This window comes from Miniopterus schreibersii (genome assembly GCF_964146895.1).
Source record: "Miniopterus schreibersii genome assembly, chromosome: 1".
Taxonomy (NCBI): domain Eukaryota; kingdom Metazoa; phylum Chordata; class Mammalia; order Chiroptera; family Miniopteridae; genus Miniopterus; species Miniopterus schreibersii.
In genome coordinates, this window is record NC_138101.1 from 163,042,570 (window position 1) to 163,058,537 (window position 15,968).

At 37.4% G+C, this 15,968-nt stretch overlaps 1 protein-coding gene across 1 annotated transcript in view; it reads left to right on the top strand.

The window, feature by feature from the left end:
* The window catches only part of IQCH (IQ motif containing H), a gene marked incomplete at both ends in the record, with an annotated part of 175,289 nt that overhangs the window by 1,575 nt on the left and 157,746 nt on the right, over positions 1–15,968 (top strand). Inside the window, 3 exons of the mRNA XM_081126407.1 lie at positions 6,137–6,259; positions 7,524–7,618; positions 13,367–13,484. Of these exons, the coding sequence (XP_080982533.1) occupies positions 6,137–6,259; positions 7,524–7,618; positions 13,367–13,484 (336 nt within the window). The remainder of the gene's footprint in view (positions 1–6,136; positions 6,260–7,523; positions 7,619–13,366; positions 13,485–15,968) is intronic.

Consider the following 15,968-nt stretch of genomic DNA (forward strand, 5'->3'; position numbering starts at 1 on the left):
GGGCAGAGTCCAAGAGGGGTCCCAAGAGAGTTTCCAGTGATCCTCCCCCTATGGAATCATGGACAGCATTACCTCTTCCCAGCCACTGTGTGTGACAATGTGCACAGAGTATTGTAAGTAGGGAAGTTTCCCTGAGACTTTGGTGTCCAGGGTTTTTATTGGGGTTCAATCTCACACTACCCTACATGGCTCACCTTTCACCTCTAGCCCTTCCCAGAGGTCAGACTAATGCTTTTAGTGTTCAGTTCCTCTAAAGGTTGGAACTCATACAGTGTGTCTCAAAGCCCCATCATAAATCACATTGTTAGACTGTCTGGTGGCCAAAGCCTCCAAGCAAGACACCCTTATCAAGCAGGATACTTTAGGGGCCTACAGGTCACCTCCCAGTATCTAAGGGCAAAGGTCAGGCCTCTCTTTAGGTAAGGATACCTATTCACTACACATACCCCTTTCCAAACCTAGGGCCCATTTTCACAGACTCCAAACAATTAGAGCACTAATGGAGACTCCCACCTAGAAAAAGCCAGTTCTTCCCAACAGTTACTTCATTTGACTACAGGAGCAATTAAGTTTTTCTATAGTTTCCTCTATTTCTCCAGGCCTGAGACATCTCTAAAAAAGAGACCAGAATCCAGGGAGAATTCTCATGCCTAATTTACCTTAAGAAAATTCTACTTCCCAGCGGCTGCTCCTCTTGTGGTTTGGAAGAGTGTAGAATAGTGTACTGACTGAAAAGCCAGAAGTCTTGTCACCTCATTGTGGGATCCAGAGGTAGCTATTTGGGCAATCTAGAATACAGCATTACAGTATTAATGTCTATTGTCATCAAATTGTAAAATGGAACAGAAGAGTTAAGAACAGTCATACCCTTGCTGATGAGCACCTCCATTTGCTTAAAGGGGTTATTATGGACACACTAAGTAGAGGCTGTGTAGAGAAAGAGCCTGCACTTTAATATGATTGCTGAGGCTGATCTCTAGATACAATGTAAAATTCTCCCCAGTAATATATAGACTACATATAATGGGGAAAAGTGGAAGACCTTTCTTTTCCACTGAGCCCTGAGTATTTGCGAGGGAGCATACAGCACCACTCCCAGACATGCAACATGGATTCCATTTCTGCCTGGGGCTGTGATTTCTTTCCTGCCAATAAACAGTACATCTACTGGAAAGAACACTTGGTTGGGAGTCAGAATACTGAGGTCTGATCTAGGCAATGACATTCTTCCAGATGGATAACTCTGGGCTAGTCACTGCACCTCTCTGGGCCTCAGTTTTCCCTTCTGTACAATACATAGCTTGGATTAAATATACTGCTAACTAAATTGACTCAATATCCCCAAAGCTATATAACTTCTCTTTATTATAAAGTGTACTTCCTTTACTATTAGCTTAGTCAATCAAATTATTTATTAAAGTAGGTTTACAGTTGTGAGTACACAAGAGTTTATTTTTGTATTATTTAATTATTGTATTATTTTTATTAACCTACTTTTGCCCATTCCTGTATATTGTGGATATAGATATAGATATAGATGATATAGATATAGCTATATGCCAGAAAAGCAGAGTTACTTCAGATCTCCACTTGCTTCACCCTATTGCGCTATATTTGGTCTATGCCTCAATCAGATACATTAAGCAACTCTTTGGACCAGTGGTTCTCAAAGTGTGGTCCAAGGACCAGCATCATCAACACCAGCTGGGAATTTGCGAGAAATGCAAATTTTCAGAACCCTTTCCAGACCTACTAAATCAGAAGCTCTGGGGATAGGGCCCAGTAATCTGTTCTTTACAAGCCTTTCAGACAACTCTGATACATGCTCATGGTTGAGAGCTACTATTTAGATCATACTGTAAAACATAAACTGTGATACAATTTTAAAGAAAAATCACAATAATCAAAGCTAACATAGTATTTACCAAGTATCGTACAAGGTTCTAAGTGCTTTGTATATTTTAACTCATTTAACCCTTACAATAAGGCTATCAGATAAGTATTATGATTATTTCACATTATAGAAAGGAAACTGACCAAAGATGAGTATTGTGGGATGACCCATATACATAGAAAATGCAATCTTCTCAAGCCTGTTCAATCCATCAATCCTGGTACAAAAAGAGTTCCCTTGACTTTTTGCTCCTTTAGATATTTAAACCCTGCCCTTTTCAGTGAATTTTCACCAACCTCTAGCTTTATATATTTACAAACATACATTTGTATATTGGTAGATATTCTACAAGCATTGGCTACTGGTTAGGCATGAAGGCTCTGGATTCAGACTGCCTGGTTAACTGTCCCACCAGTTTACCAGCTGTGTTACCTTGCACAGGTTATTTAACCACTTAAAACTCACATTCCCTCAAGTATATAATGAAAATAATAATATTAACTCCCTCTTAGGAGTCTTGTAAGGATTAAAATATAGGAAAAAATAAAGTATAACACTCAGTAGATGCTAGTTATTATTTGATTTGGTCTCTTACCATTTAATATTAATTTTGTGTACATTTCTGTATCTTTTTAAGATTAGCCTGTTCTTTACTCTAAGTTGCTGGAAGAAAAAGAAAAATTAGTTTCAGCCTGTCCTTTTAACTAGGACTACTCCATTCTTAACTAGAGCTTTAAGGGTTTTGCAATTTGGCAAACTGTATGCCTTGTTACAAACTGATTTTTTCGGGATATCCCATTTTACCTACTACAGGATTGGGCCCGTCAATCCTGGATAACTGGATAAAAATCTACTCGTTAATTCAGTCTCCAATAATTTATGTTCTGTTCAAAAGTGACTGGAGCTGGACTAACACTAGCTATTATTTAGAAAACATAATAGTTGGTACAAATTAATAGTAAAAGTAATATTTTGATAAAATATCTAAACTACTTAAGAGATGATCTTTAAATACAAATAATTAGTGCTCTAATTATAAACTCTGTGTGAATTACTATGAAAGCATGTGCCTTAGGTGTTTAGATTTTCCAGCACAGTCCTGATTGTGAATATTCTGTCCCATTGTCAGATCATGTATTAAAGTCCATGTTTTCCTTTTTGGTTCAGAAAATATGATTACTATCTCCACATAGAGCTCTACTGGGAAGTATTTTGTTAACTAAACTTATTTCACTTTTAAGTCTAAATGCAGACTTTTTACAATTTTAGCTGGATCTTTCCTCAACTAATCAGAATAGTGAGGTTTTTACTACAGCAATAATACTATCATTACAATAAAATGGTATCCAACACTGAGAGCCAGACACTGTGCTGAGAGCTCTAGATTTTCTCAAGTCCTAACAACAACTCTGTTAGGCAGGTATTATTTTATCTCTAGTATACAGTAGAAGGAACTATAGTACAAAGAGATAAAATAACTTGCCCAAGGCGATAAATCTTAAACAGGTTATGACATGTTTATGAAACCATCTTGAAGAAGTATGGTGGTGACTCTGGGATGCTAGATGCTTTCTATTAGTAACTCTTAGAAGCTCTGTTTTTATACTTTATTAATAATAATGTGGTACCTTTTAAATATCTTTATAAATGTTTGCTTGACCCAAATATTAAACATGTCTGTGCAACAGGGAGTACCTAGTCTTGTTATCAAAATTATCTTTTTAATTAGCTTTGAAATCATATTTCAAAAATCCAACAGTTGCATGTTAACACCAACCTTGGAAATATTGGAGCTAATTGACACCTTGATATTATCAGTGTTTCTTACCAGTCCTGCTGTCTGGTATGCCAGAATCATACAACACAAAAGTGATGAGAATGACTCAGCCAAACTCTGTGTTTAGCAGACATGAATAAAATGGGAATTATGAGACTGCTTTTGACAGTGTGGAATCTGATCGCACAGCTCTTTTAAATTCTAGAGCAAATCTTTACTGCATTGAATATTTCAAGGCCTTCTTATTAAAGCCGTCCTGTCCCCAAACTGTCAGAATAATAATTTCCTCCAAGTAGATTTCAAAATGTATGGACAGTAATGCATCTGATAATCTCAGAGATGATGGGTGACACACAAAATTTCAGTATGGTAGATTGGATCTATTTGAAGAAAGAACAGAGATTTAGAAGTTAATCTCTTTTCCTACCCTAGTGTGGTGAAAGATTTTCTACAGTACTCGTCTAATGCAATTATACAAACAGCTGTGCGGGTATTAAGAGGGGAGAAGAAACTATCTGGCAAGAAAAGTAAAGCGAAAGCTCTTGAGAAATTCAAATCAGTGAACATTCACTAGGTGCCAGTTGTGTGCAAGGAGTTTCACTAGGTTTTACAGTGCAGGAGAGAATTAACATTTGCTCGGTGCCCTCCTATGTGGCTGGCCCGATACAAAGCACGTTACCTACTTTACTTCATTTTATTCTTGCCACTGTTCTGAGAGGCAGCTATTTGTCTCTGTTTTATAGATGAGAATGCTAAGGCTCTAAAAAGCTAGGTAAGTTTGCCAAGCTCAGTTTAGTAACGGAGGAAATAGGATTCTAGTTTATACCTGTCTGGTTCCAAAGCCTATTCATTCATTCATTGTCACACACATTGCCTCATTTTCATTCAACAGTTCGATGAAGTAGAATAATTCTCTTATTTTTTCTTGGTGAAGAAACTAGAGAAAATGTAGGTGATGTACATGGACATCGTGTGACTAGTGAGAGAACAATGAATTATGTTCATCTGCTTTTTGCTGATTCTTACTACATACCAGACCTATGCATATCTCACGACTCTATGAAGAAGTGTAATTGTCCACACGAGGCAGATAAAGAAGTCAGACCTTTGGTTTCCTGATAGTAAGTAATCCAGAGCAGGTTTCACTCTCTACAGCACTTGCCAGGCCTAATCACAGAATGACACACGAAGCTACACATACTAGAGCTACAAGAAGGAAATTCAGTGCATTCAAAGGGGTCTGGGCGTGGGCTTGCCCTGAGCTGCTGCTTTGTACTTTCAAAACATCATTAGGCAATAGATGGCAAATCGGCTTGTAGCAGTAATTTGGACAAAACAAGTGAAAGAAGTGCATCTTCATCCTTAGTGCCTAAAATCAAGCAGTAGGTGTGTTCAAATTTCAATCTGTGAGCCCTGAAGGCTTTACATGCCAATTTGTGCGGAGTACAAATGACCAGATGTGTCTGCCAGACTGTGATGCCCATCAGTGAAAAGATGCAAATTCTCATCTTTTGAATACTTGGCTCAGTCGGAATATTCTAGAATAATCGATAACATAGACTAGATCAATGTGTGAGTCCAGTTAGACTAACAGAGAAAGGTAACTGTTTCAAAATGCCTTTAGCAACCCAGTCTGCAGACTGTTATTGGTGTGACTACTGGTGAAACAGGTGTTGGGTTCATAAATTTGCATAACGAAATGCTTTCCTTGTGGCAGCAGCCCATACAATAATTGGTGCCATCTGTATTTATCTGTTGAAGTTTGATTTCTAATATGAATTCAGAGAACCTTGTGCTGTCTAATTTTATAATGCCCATTTTATTCTGAGGGTGCTTGGCATTGGAGAAATAGTCATCATTTCGAAGGAAAACATTAAAGTAATAGTATATATTGCCTTTTCCTCATGGATCATTTTCATTTTTGACTACATAAAGCAAAATCAAGGCCACATACCTGCCCTACAGAACTGCTTCTTCAGAGCAGTTAGTGGGAAGATCCAGCCAGAATGGAAAGCCAACAGGCCCTGTCAGCATATTTGCAATTCTCTGTGTAAAGGCACAGCTTTCACTAGAACCTCTCTTTGCTAAAAGTATCCTGTTTTCTTACCTTTTAACCAATGAGTAGAAACCGGAGTTTGCACAGGCTTCTGATGGTCCTTGATTCAACTGCTTTACCATCTGAAAAAGCAGATGCCATTTGCATTGCAGTTTTAGCTTGGATTTATTTCTAATGGGGAAAGAAAAAATAGAACATTGTATAAGAGCTTAGTTTTTCAAAATCTAAAAAACAACAGTGGAACATTCTAATAAAGACTACCTTAGAACCATAAAGACAGTCCTTTTCAATGAATACCATAAAATCAACCTTATTGTCTCTAGCAATTCAAGCAAATTGCTAACCTTTAAATAGCTTAGGTGGACTATGTATGTATTCTTTTACTATTTCATATTTTTTACACCTGCAGGTCCATGAAGACCTTTATCAATTAAAGGAGAAATTAGCAAACTTCCCACTTGAGGAAAGAGGAGCAACTCTAGACATTCAGAATCTTGAAACAGCAATCAAAAGGACTGAAATGGGGTTACGAGTAAGTAGCACTTTAGATATTAAATAAAATACCAGGAGACAAAGATTCCTCTAGAAGAAAAGAATTGTGGTTCTCACAGGACTCTGAGAGATCCTGTAACAGGTGGATTTAGGGTGACCATCAGCTCTTTCTGTTCCTTTTTTTAAATGATGACGATTAACTGGTTGATTGATTGATTCACATCCTGTCACATCTCACAAAGAATTTAAGATATTAATAATGTAAGATTATGTAGTGATAACTTCTAAAATGAGGTTTGATAAAAAGAATTTTAAGAATAATCACTATTATTTGTCCAACAATATGCCTGACCCAAAGGGATTCATGCCAATACATCATAGAGAGTTTCTATCAGATTCACTGGGATTGTAAAGAAATAAGAGTTGACTTTCCCCAAATAACCTACATGTTTTGAGAATAGTCATTTTTGTAATATAGTAACCTAATGGGTAAAACCAAAGAAATATACCAATTTTGGAACAGAGAAGTAAAGTAAATCAGACTTCATTATTGTAGACCAGTGATTTTCAACCTTTTTCATCTTATGGCGCACAGAAAAAATTTTGTAACTAGGCTTATTGTGATTATTTCACAATATATACAAATATCGAACCATTATTTTGTGCACCTGAAATTAATGTTATATTTCAATTTCTTTAAAACTAAATAGAGTAAGATGCAGCAAGGATGTATTAGCCCATGGTTCTCCTTGCTCTTGCCTCAGACTTTCACTCTACATGTTATGAGCTTCATCACTCAGCTCCTGCAGCTGTGAGAGATGTGATTGATTTTGCAGGCTCATCAGACTAGCACGCCATTGTCCTATATTACCTGGTGGGGAGGGGGCTGGGTCCAGCTGGAGTCTTTGGGTTGGCTATTTTAAAGAATCTGTTACCTGAAGGACAAATTCTTTCCTCAGATGCTTGCTTGAAGTCCCTGTAAGAAAAAGACATTGCTCCATATCTGTATTGCCTAGTAAATTTACCTGGCTAAGCGATTTACTGGCTATTGTGCACAGTTTCATTTGTGAAGAGTGCTACAGGTCACTCAAGCTTTGAGTCTCAACTGTTTATTATGCTTTTTGGGATAAAGTAATTTGGCCTTGAGATGCCTAATTATACCTTAGGCATGTAATAAACACATAGCATGTTGTGTCTTTTGGCTTAATTACACGATTCAGAGTGTTAACCTAATGAAATGAAGTAAATTAGCTGAGTATCTTAAGTCCACTCTAATGACCTAAACTTTAACTTTCCTATAACAGATTCACATTGAGAAGTATTTAAATGTTGTAAACCATCACGTGTTAACGACTCCTATTAGTGGTGATAAGTTATATTCTTCCCACACTTCCGAATGGTGAGTAAAGTAGCCATTTATGGATGCAAAATAAGTACAGAAAAATAACTTTTCTCACTCAGGTGAGATGACTGTAAAGACAAAATTTTATTGGTTTTGTTTATATCCAATCTACTAATTTCAGTAGAAGTTTTGCATAAAAAGTTAATGGAAAAGATCATGTTTTTCAGATATTTTATAAAGCATGTTTATTATGTGAAAAAAATAGTTAATGGCATAATTTAGACTTTAATAAAGTTTATTCTGGGTTACTTTTATTGACTTCTAATATTTGACACCATAACAGTGATTTCAGGGTCATATTTTGGTGTAATTCTGCTTTGTTTTGTTTGTTTTTTAGTAAAACATGTCCAAAATTCTACTCCTAAAGGAACTGTTTTAATGCAAATCAGTGTTTACACTATTTGGACTGCATGGCTCTTTCCTTACAGTTTTTCAGGCTTAGTTTAGCTAAAATGAAATAATATAACCCCTGAACTCACTGCATGAGTGAACTGCAGTACATTCTAATGCTTTGAAAGCAGACTTACCAATCATGCTGTCCCCACAGTTCATGTGTTTGTGGTTGGGAGCTGCCACTCTCAGAATGCCTCCAGAACTGCAGGTGACAGGGCCAGTGGAAGGATCTGTGACAAGCTGAATATTAAATAGTAGTAGAAAGTAATTTCTTATTTTTATTTCTTATTTTGTATATTTCTTATTTTATGTAAATGTAAGTTCTTATACTTTCATCACACAACCAATGGCAATGTCTCATGCATCTCCTGTTTTGTGGGCACCCTACTTGAGAGGCCACAGGTCAAGAGTGATGGTTCTTAAACTGTGGCTTGCAATCCTCTTTCACTGGCTCCGCATTTTAACAAACATGCTTGGCATTCCGAATGCAGACAATGTGTGCTTGGAATCCCTGGGCCAAGCATGACTCCCTAGAATGAGTCTTCTTTGGGCCACATGAACAGCCTGCTTCTGTGTGATTAAAGAGCCTGGTCCTGGAAATTCTGTTCCCCTGATGCTATGAAGAGTTGGGTAAGCCTCTTGCCCTGGGATTGCGCCAGGAGTGGGACTTGGCAGTCAGGCTGGTAGGACTGCCAATATCTGCTCAAACCGGGAGTCTGATGGATATCAGAGGCCAAAGGTCCAGGGCCACAGCTCCTCCTGAGAGGGGGTGCATATAGTAAAGACTAGATCTCTGTTGCTCTGTTGACAGCAGAGCACACCGTTCCTGTGAGTAAATGAGACTCAACATCGTTCAGATACGTGGGGCTTCATTCTGTCTATGGAAACCTAGGAAATCGGGAGAGTTCATTCCAATGACTACTATCCCTGGGTATATTTTTAATAATGATTTATAACAGACATAAAATAATTATCATCCTCATTATCATAAATTTCACAGTTTACAAAGGACTTTTTAAAGGCCTATGAGGTGAATATTTACCCTCTCCTTTCAAAGATGTGAAAACTGAGGCTCCCACCAGCCCCCGGTCACACAGGTGGTCAGCGGTGAGACTCAGATTCAACTTCAGTCAAATGTCTGCAGCTACTCTCTTCTACACCAGAGCTGCCTGAAAAACAGAAAACCTAATTTTCACAAAAGACAGTTTTCCTTTTTGGAAAGCCTTGCTCAAGGGAAAATCTGGTAGTTTTGTCTAGTAGAAACAAAAACCAGTACATACACAAAGTGATAATAATGGATGCCAGCACATGCAAGCTTTTCCTAGCAGTCATTCAGAAAACAATGATAAGGACATTATCAAAAGTGGCATATTTTCTCCAAAGAGCTCAAAATGCTTTCACGTTGTTTTCAAAATAGGTTACACTATTATCTCCACTTTGTCAATGATTCTTCTGTGTTAAAGTGTGGTTCTTCCCCTTATCATTACTGGCTTTCACAGATTTTATTGCTTGTGATGTCTGCTCACACTGTTCTTAACGACCACGCTTTGCTTATTGACACTAGGAGGGTGACTACCATCTGTACCAACATTATCAGAACTGCAAAGACATCTTCATTTTAATTCTGTTGTGCTAGTGTTGGGGGGGGGGTGTGGAAACAAGAACAAAGCAGATAAATAATAGTGAGAAGCAATGAGAGGGAAAGAAGAGGTTTCTGTTAACCGGTGAGAGTAAGTTAGAAGACACATTTTTGCTCAGTTACTGAAGCACCTTGGAGCCAGTCTCCTCAGGGTTATTATAAAGCAGCTCACAAATCCTGCTTAGGGGCAACGTGATCACATTCTGGTCAGGGAGTGAGATGAGGAATGGGTAGGCAACAAGATACTAGCACTGGGTAATCTAGGCGAAGGGCATTTGAGTGCTTACTATTCTTTCCGTTTTTCTGTGGGCTTGAATTTTTTAAAAATAAAAAATAATGTTTAAGAAAGTATCATTAAATAAGGCGGGTGGGTGGAGCTGGGAGGAGATTAATCAAAGAACTTAGATGCATAGATGCACGACCTATGGACACAGACAATAGTGTGGAGAATGCCTGGGGGGGGGCAGGGGTGGATGCCAGGTGAAGGGGATCAGTGGGGGGTAAGGGGGGACATCTGTAATACTTTCAACAATAAAGAGAAATTAAAAGAAAAATAACAACTGAAAAAATATTTGCAGCAGATATACAAAATTACTAAGAGCTCTTGACAATAAAAAAACTTGACATAGACAAAAGGACATCAACAGATGTTCAGTATATATGTGAAAAATATTAAAAATATTTAATCTCACTGGTAAACCATGGAAATGCAAATTAAATAATATATTGCTTCTTTTCCTTTACAACTTAGCAAAACAGATCACTTAAACCACCCTAATACTCAGGGCTCATGATGGGGCAGCAGGATGGGCATATTTTTATGTTACTGGTGGAGGTGTAAAGTTCTTAAAGGCAATTTTTCAAAATATGTGAGATTTTAAAAATTATTATTTTTTAATTTAGTAGTTGTACCTCTAAGAATTTATCCTAGGAAATAAGGAACAATATTCAGGAATCTCTGTATAAGCTTATTCATTTCAGTGTTATATCTAATACCAATAAATTTGAAAATACCTTAAATGTTAACAGTAAAACAATGATTAAATCCATAACATATTTATATGTATGTGTACTACATATCTACTAAAATGAATATTTTCCAATAAGTTTTAATGACATAGAAACACTCTCACAGTGTATGTTGAGAGGTGGGAAAGCAGGATACAATGTTATATCTCAGTGCAGATTCACTTATGAATACATAATCCACAGAGGCAAAAGTCTTCATAAGAAATACACTAAGAGAGTTTCACTTCTAGGAAGATGGCGTAGGTGTACCCTATTCCTTCTTCTAAGTACAACTAAAAACCCTGGACATTATATATAAAACAAAATTAAGAAGATTTTGAAGGATGGAGAGGAGGTAGACCAGTTAGGGACCTTGGGACACAAGGAAGAACATGGTGGTGAGGTCCCTGGATTTTCTTTTTGCTTTGTACATCCCGTAAGTGACCTGTATCATTTTCCTTTTCTCTGAAGAATTTCTTTTAACATTTCTTGCAAGGTGGGCCTCAGTTTTTGTTTGTCTGAGGACATCATTATTTCCCCTTCACTTTTGAAGGATAATTTCACTGGATACAGAATTCCAGGTTAGTGGGGGTTTTCTTTCCATACTTCAAGTATTTCCTTCCAGTCTCTTCTTGTTTGCATGGTTCATGAAGAGAAGTTCAATGTAATTCTCATCCTTGTTCTTCTGTAGGTAAATTGGAGTTTCTGTCTTCTTTCAAGATTTTTCTCATTGTCTTTGGTTCCACAGTTTGAATATGAAATGTCTAAATGTAGATTTTTAAAATTTATTTTGGCATTTATCCTACTTGGTATTCTCTGAGCTTCCTGGACCTGTGGTTTAGTGTCTGTCATTAATTTTGGAACATTCTCGGTCATTGTTACTCAAATCTCTCTTCTGATTCTTTCTTCTTTTTCTGACATTCTCATTATGTGTTTGCTACATCATTTGTAATTGTCCCACAGTTCCTGGATATTCTGTTCTGTTTGTTCAGTCTTTTTTTCTCCTTGCCTGTCATATTTGGAGTTTATATTGGCATTTCTTCAAGCTGATTCTTTCTTTGCTTATATCCAGTCTATTAATAAGCCCATCAAAAACAGTCTTTATTTCTTAGAATGTTTTTGATTTCTAGCATTTCCTTTGGTTCTTTCTTAGAGTTTTCACCTATCTGCTTTTATTACCCATCTGTTCTCACAAGTTGCCCACTTTTCCCATTAGAGCCCTTAGCATATTAATCTTAGTTATTTTAAACTCCTTGTCTGATAATTCCAAAATCTCTGGTATATCTGAATCTGATGCTTGCTTTGTCTCTTCAGATGTTTTTTTTCTTTTTTTTCTTTTTTTATTGATTTCAGTGAGAGGAAGAGAGAGAGGGAGGGAGGGGGAGAGAGAGAAACATAGATCAGTCACCTCTGCATGTGCCCCAACCAGGGACTGAATGTCCCTGGATTGTTACCTTCGCAAGTTTTTCTCAGCATTTTCCCCCTTAGATAAGACAGAAGACCAGAAGGGGCTAGAGTTATCTAACTGGCCTTCCTCAGGTCAGATAAGGCTTTGGCAAAATAGTTTTACTTGAGAGTTTGCCTTTATTACAGAGAACAGAACAAAGAACAGAAATCTCTGGGAGTATTTTGAAATGATTTCTTTTCCCTTTTCCCTGCTGATAGCAGGAGGGGATTTTTCTCTGATTTTTACCATGAAAACATGGTGGGGATCCTGGAGGTAAAACTCATGAAAGTATGGGTACCCCTAAGACTTGGCCCCTGAGAATATTTCACTTTCAAGCTAAGTTGCAGTGAATTGGAGTTTAAGTGCTTTTACCAGTAGGGGCTTCAGCAGCAGGCTTCTACTCTTGGCCTTTCATCACTTCTCTCCAGTGTTCAGGGCAGCAAGCAGTTCTCCCTATGATCTACATTCTCTGATGGATCCAAGAAGAGTTTTATTTTTGTTTGTTCACCTTTATTTTCTTGTTGTAAGGTTGGGAGTGATAACATCCAAACTCTTTACATGTTGGGGTGAAACCAGAAGTCCATAAATTACTTTCTAATGATAGTTTTATATAAGTGGATATCACAGAATCAAAAGATTGAATCATTGGTGGCTGATCGTAATTATGTTGACCATTTTAAAGAACTGCTTTCAAATTAAAAATCTGAAGGCATACATATACTCATTCTTACAACTTTATTTTGTTTTACATTGCTCTTTCATGGAACTGCCCATTGCTTAATAAGGAGGATCTGTAACCACCTTTGATCCTTAAGTCTTTGCAATTATATAAAATAGTAGAGGTTTAAAGAATGTAAGTATGACCTGCTTTGGGGGACCAGCATTTTGAATATATTTAACACTGACTACCCTGTGATTTGATTTTATTAAACAAAGTACAGCATATTGTATTTTTCTTTACCAAGAAATGTTTTATAATGCACTAATTAGGTCAATTGTGTGCCATATAAACTCAGCCAGACATAGAACTTTCTATTCATGCTATAATGGTCTTTATCAGACTTGGAAGTTCGTATACTTAATAAACAACTGCAGTTTTATAGTAGTAAAAGTGCTAAAGATTGGTCTAATTTATTATAATTGCCAACAGAATATTTCCTGTAAAGTCTAATTTAACTAGGATGCATTGTTTTCAAATTACAACTTGTGAAGCTTTTAAGATAGCAAATTTGATTTTAAATTCTTTTTCCCCCCTTAGGTTGCTTCCAACTGTAATTAATCAGAAATCATTTATTTTCCCTTTGGAATCTGAGGGTAAACTTTGGCAACCCCAAAGACAGCATAGTACATCTCCACATGCTTTGCCAAGAATAAAGGTAGGAATAGAGAAATCCATAGACACAGAGAGTAGATTAATGGTTGCTAGAGGCTGGGAGGAGGAGAGAATGGGGAGTGACTCTGAGTATCAAGTTTCTTTGAGGATGATAGAAAATGTTCTTGAGTTAGATAGTGGTGATGGCTGCACTACTCTGTGAATATACTAAACACCATTGAATTGTACCCTTTAAAAGGGAGAATTTGCCCAGCTGGTGTGGCTCAGTGGTTGAGCATTCACCTAGGATCCAGGAGATCATGGTTCGATTCCTGGTCAGAGCACATGCCCAGGTTGCAGGCTTGATCTCAAGCAGGGGGCGTGCAGGAGGCAGCCGATCAATGACTCCCTCTCATCATTAATGTTTCTATTGCTCTCTCCCTGTCCCTTTTTTTCACTGAAATCAATAAAATATGTATTTTTTAAAAAGGTAGAATTTAAGGTATATGAATTATATCTCAATGAAGCTGTTAGGAAAAAAATTAAGAGTAAAGATGGGAAATTTGTTTTGTGTCTAAATGAGAAAACATGTCATTGTTTTTTCAGATACATTCATGACATGGTCAGTTTCTCTGACAAGAGCTTTCTTCAGAAAGCAAAATAAACCAAAACAGAATGCCTTCAAATTTTTAAAAAGAGCCCCAGAAAGAAAGCGTCCAGGTGGCAAGAATAGAGTTCAAGAGGCTTCTGACTGTGCCGCTTTGGGGTGCTCTTTTGATTTGACTCCTGTTTCCTCCCTGATCCCCCCAAAATAGTAATAGTTCACTTCTTTTGAGTACCAAGTACTGTCGTCAGTGCTCTGGGAATACTAACTCGTTTAACCTTCGGAACAACCCTCGAAGGAGATGTTACTATTACCTTCATTTTATTGATGAAGAAACCAAGGTATAGAATGTTGAAGAAATTGGCCAAGACAATACAGCTAGTAAGTGCCAGGGCCGGGATTATGTACCCAGAAATGTAGGGATCCAGAGCTGTGCTCTTAACCACTATGGTAACCTTTTAAAAATAATAGCTTAATTGTGATATAATTTGTATACCATAAAATTCACCCTTTAAAAAAGTGTTTGATTTAGGATATTCACAGAGTGGTGCAGCCAACACGTGGTACCCCTTTCTATAATTGTTTATATTAGCCTGTATTTTCCCTCCATCACACTTAACACAATTTGTAATTAGACATTAAGTTGTATGATTTTTTTTTAAATATGTGTCTTTCCACTAGATTATAAGGAGGGCAGGACCCATGTCAGTTTGTTCATTGCTCTATAATTCCAGGGGACTCAATAAATGTTTGTTGAATGAATAAAAGAAACCACCCCAATGACTTCTAAGGGTGTACTCACCCCCATGTAAAATATTAACTAGTGCAGGCTGCACTCCCAAAGCAGCCTGCTCCTGCCTTTGTCATTGTACTTGTTGCACTGGGTTTGTTCAGCCACTCTCTGTGGAGTATTTACAGTGTGCCAAGGACTGCTAGAGGCACATGGGGATGAGCAACTCGGACCAGGTCCCTGCTTTTATAGAGCTTACATTTGGGGGGTGGGGGGGGAGGCCAGGGAAGACAGCCTATTGATAAGAAAATACCACATAATGATAAAGGCTTTGATGAAAAGAGAATGCTGTGGTAAAGGGAGCTTAAACTTACCTTCCTTACTAATAAGTGTCTGCCAAGAGTCTCAGTAGGGCTACAATTGGTCCTAAAGGGGAAGATCTGAGATCTCTGGTTTATAGAGACAATAAAATAAAATATCTGAAATTAGGACTGTTGTCAAATGTATAGTTGCTTTATTATTCCAGAAAAACACACCAAAAAAAACTGCAAAAAACTATGGCCAGAAGTTTACTTTCCCAAAAGAGTTTTGAATCCTGGCAAATGATTATAAAGATAAGGAACCATGTGCTGAGTATAACCTCGGGTTCCTTGAAATGCTGTGAGCATGGGTGAGCTTCATTTAGAAAGGGGCAAGAACTGTTTCCCATCCTGATTTTACCTCTAGGGCCTGGATTCCTAGTGTTTTTTTATCTCTAATATCAGTGATATCTGCTTAAAAATGCATAACCACTGACAGGAAGGATAGCCTTAATTTTGCATTGTAAAGTCAATGACAAACAGTGCTGTTTTGCCAGCTGTTCCAGCAAGCCTGCTGCACCAACCCAAAAGCTTGTATTATTAAGCAGTTGTGAAGCCCAACTGGGATATCACCACCTTTAATTACCCACAGCCAACCTTTCAAACTAGGTGAACCCCAGTTGCTTCTGTAAGCCCTCTTTCTCCAAAGTTGATAGCTGTTTTTGGAATTCCATTTAACACCAAAAATCTTAATTGACAAACAATTAGGAGTTGCTCAGTTGTAATTAAGCATCATAATTAAGAATTGTTTATTAATTTTCTTTTACATTTGAAAAAGCCATATTCCGATGGCTTTTCTTTGTAGTATATCTTAGCTCCCTATCCGCAGCAGCCCAAACCCTCTTTGTGGCACCT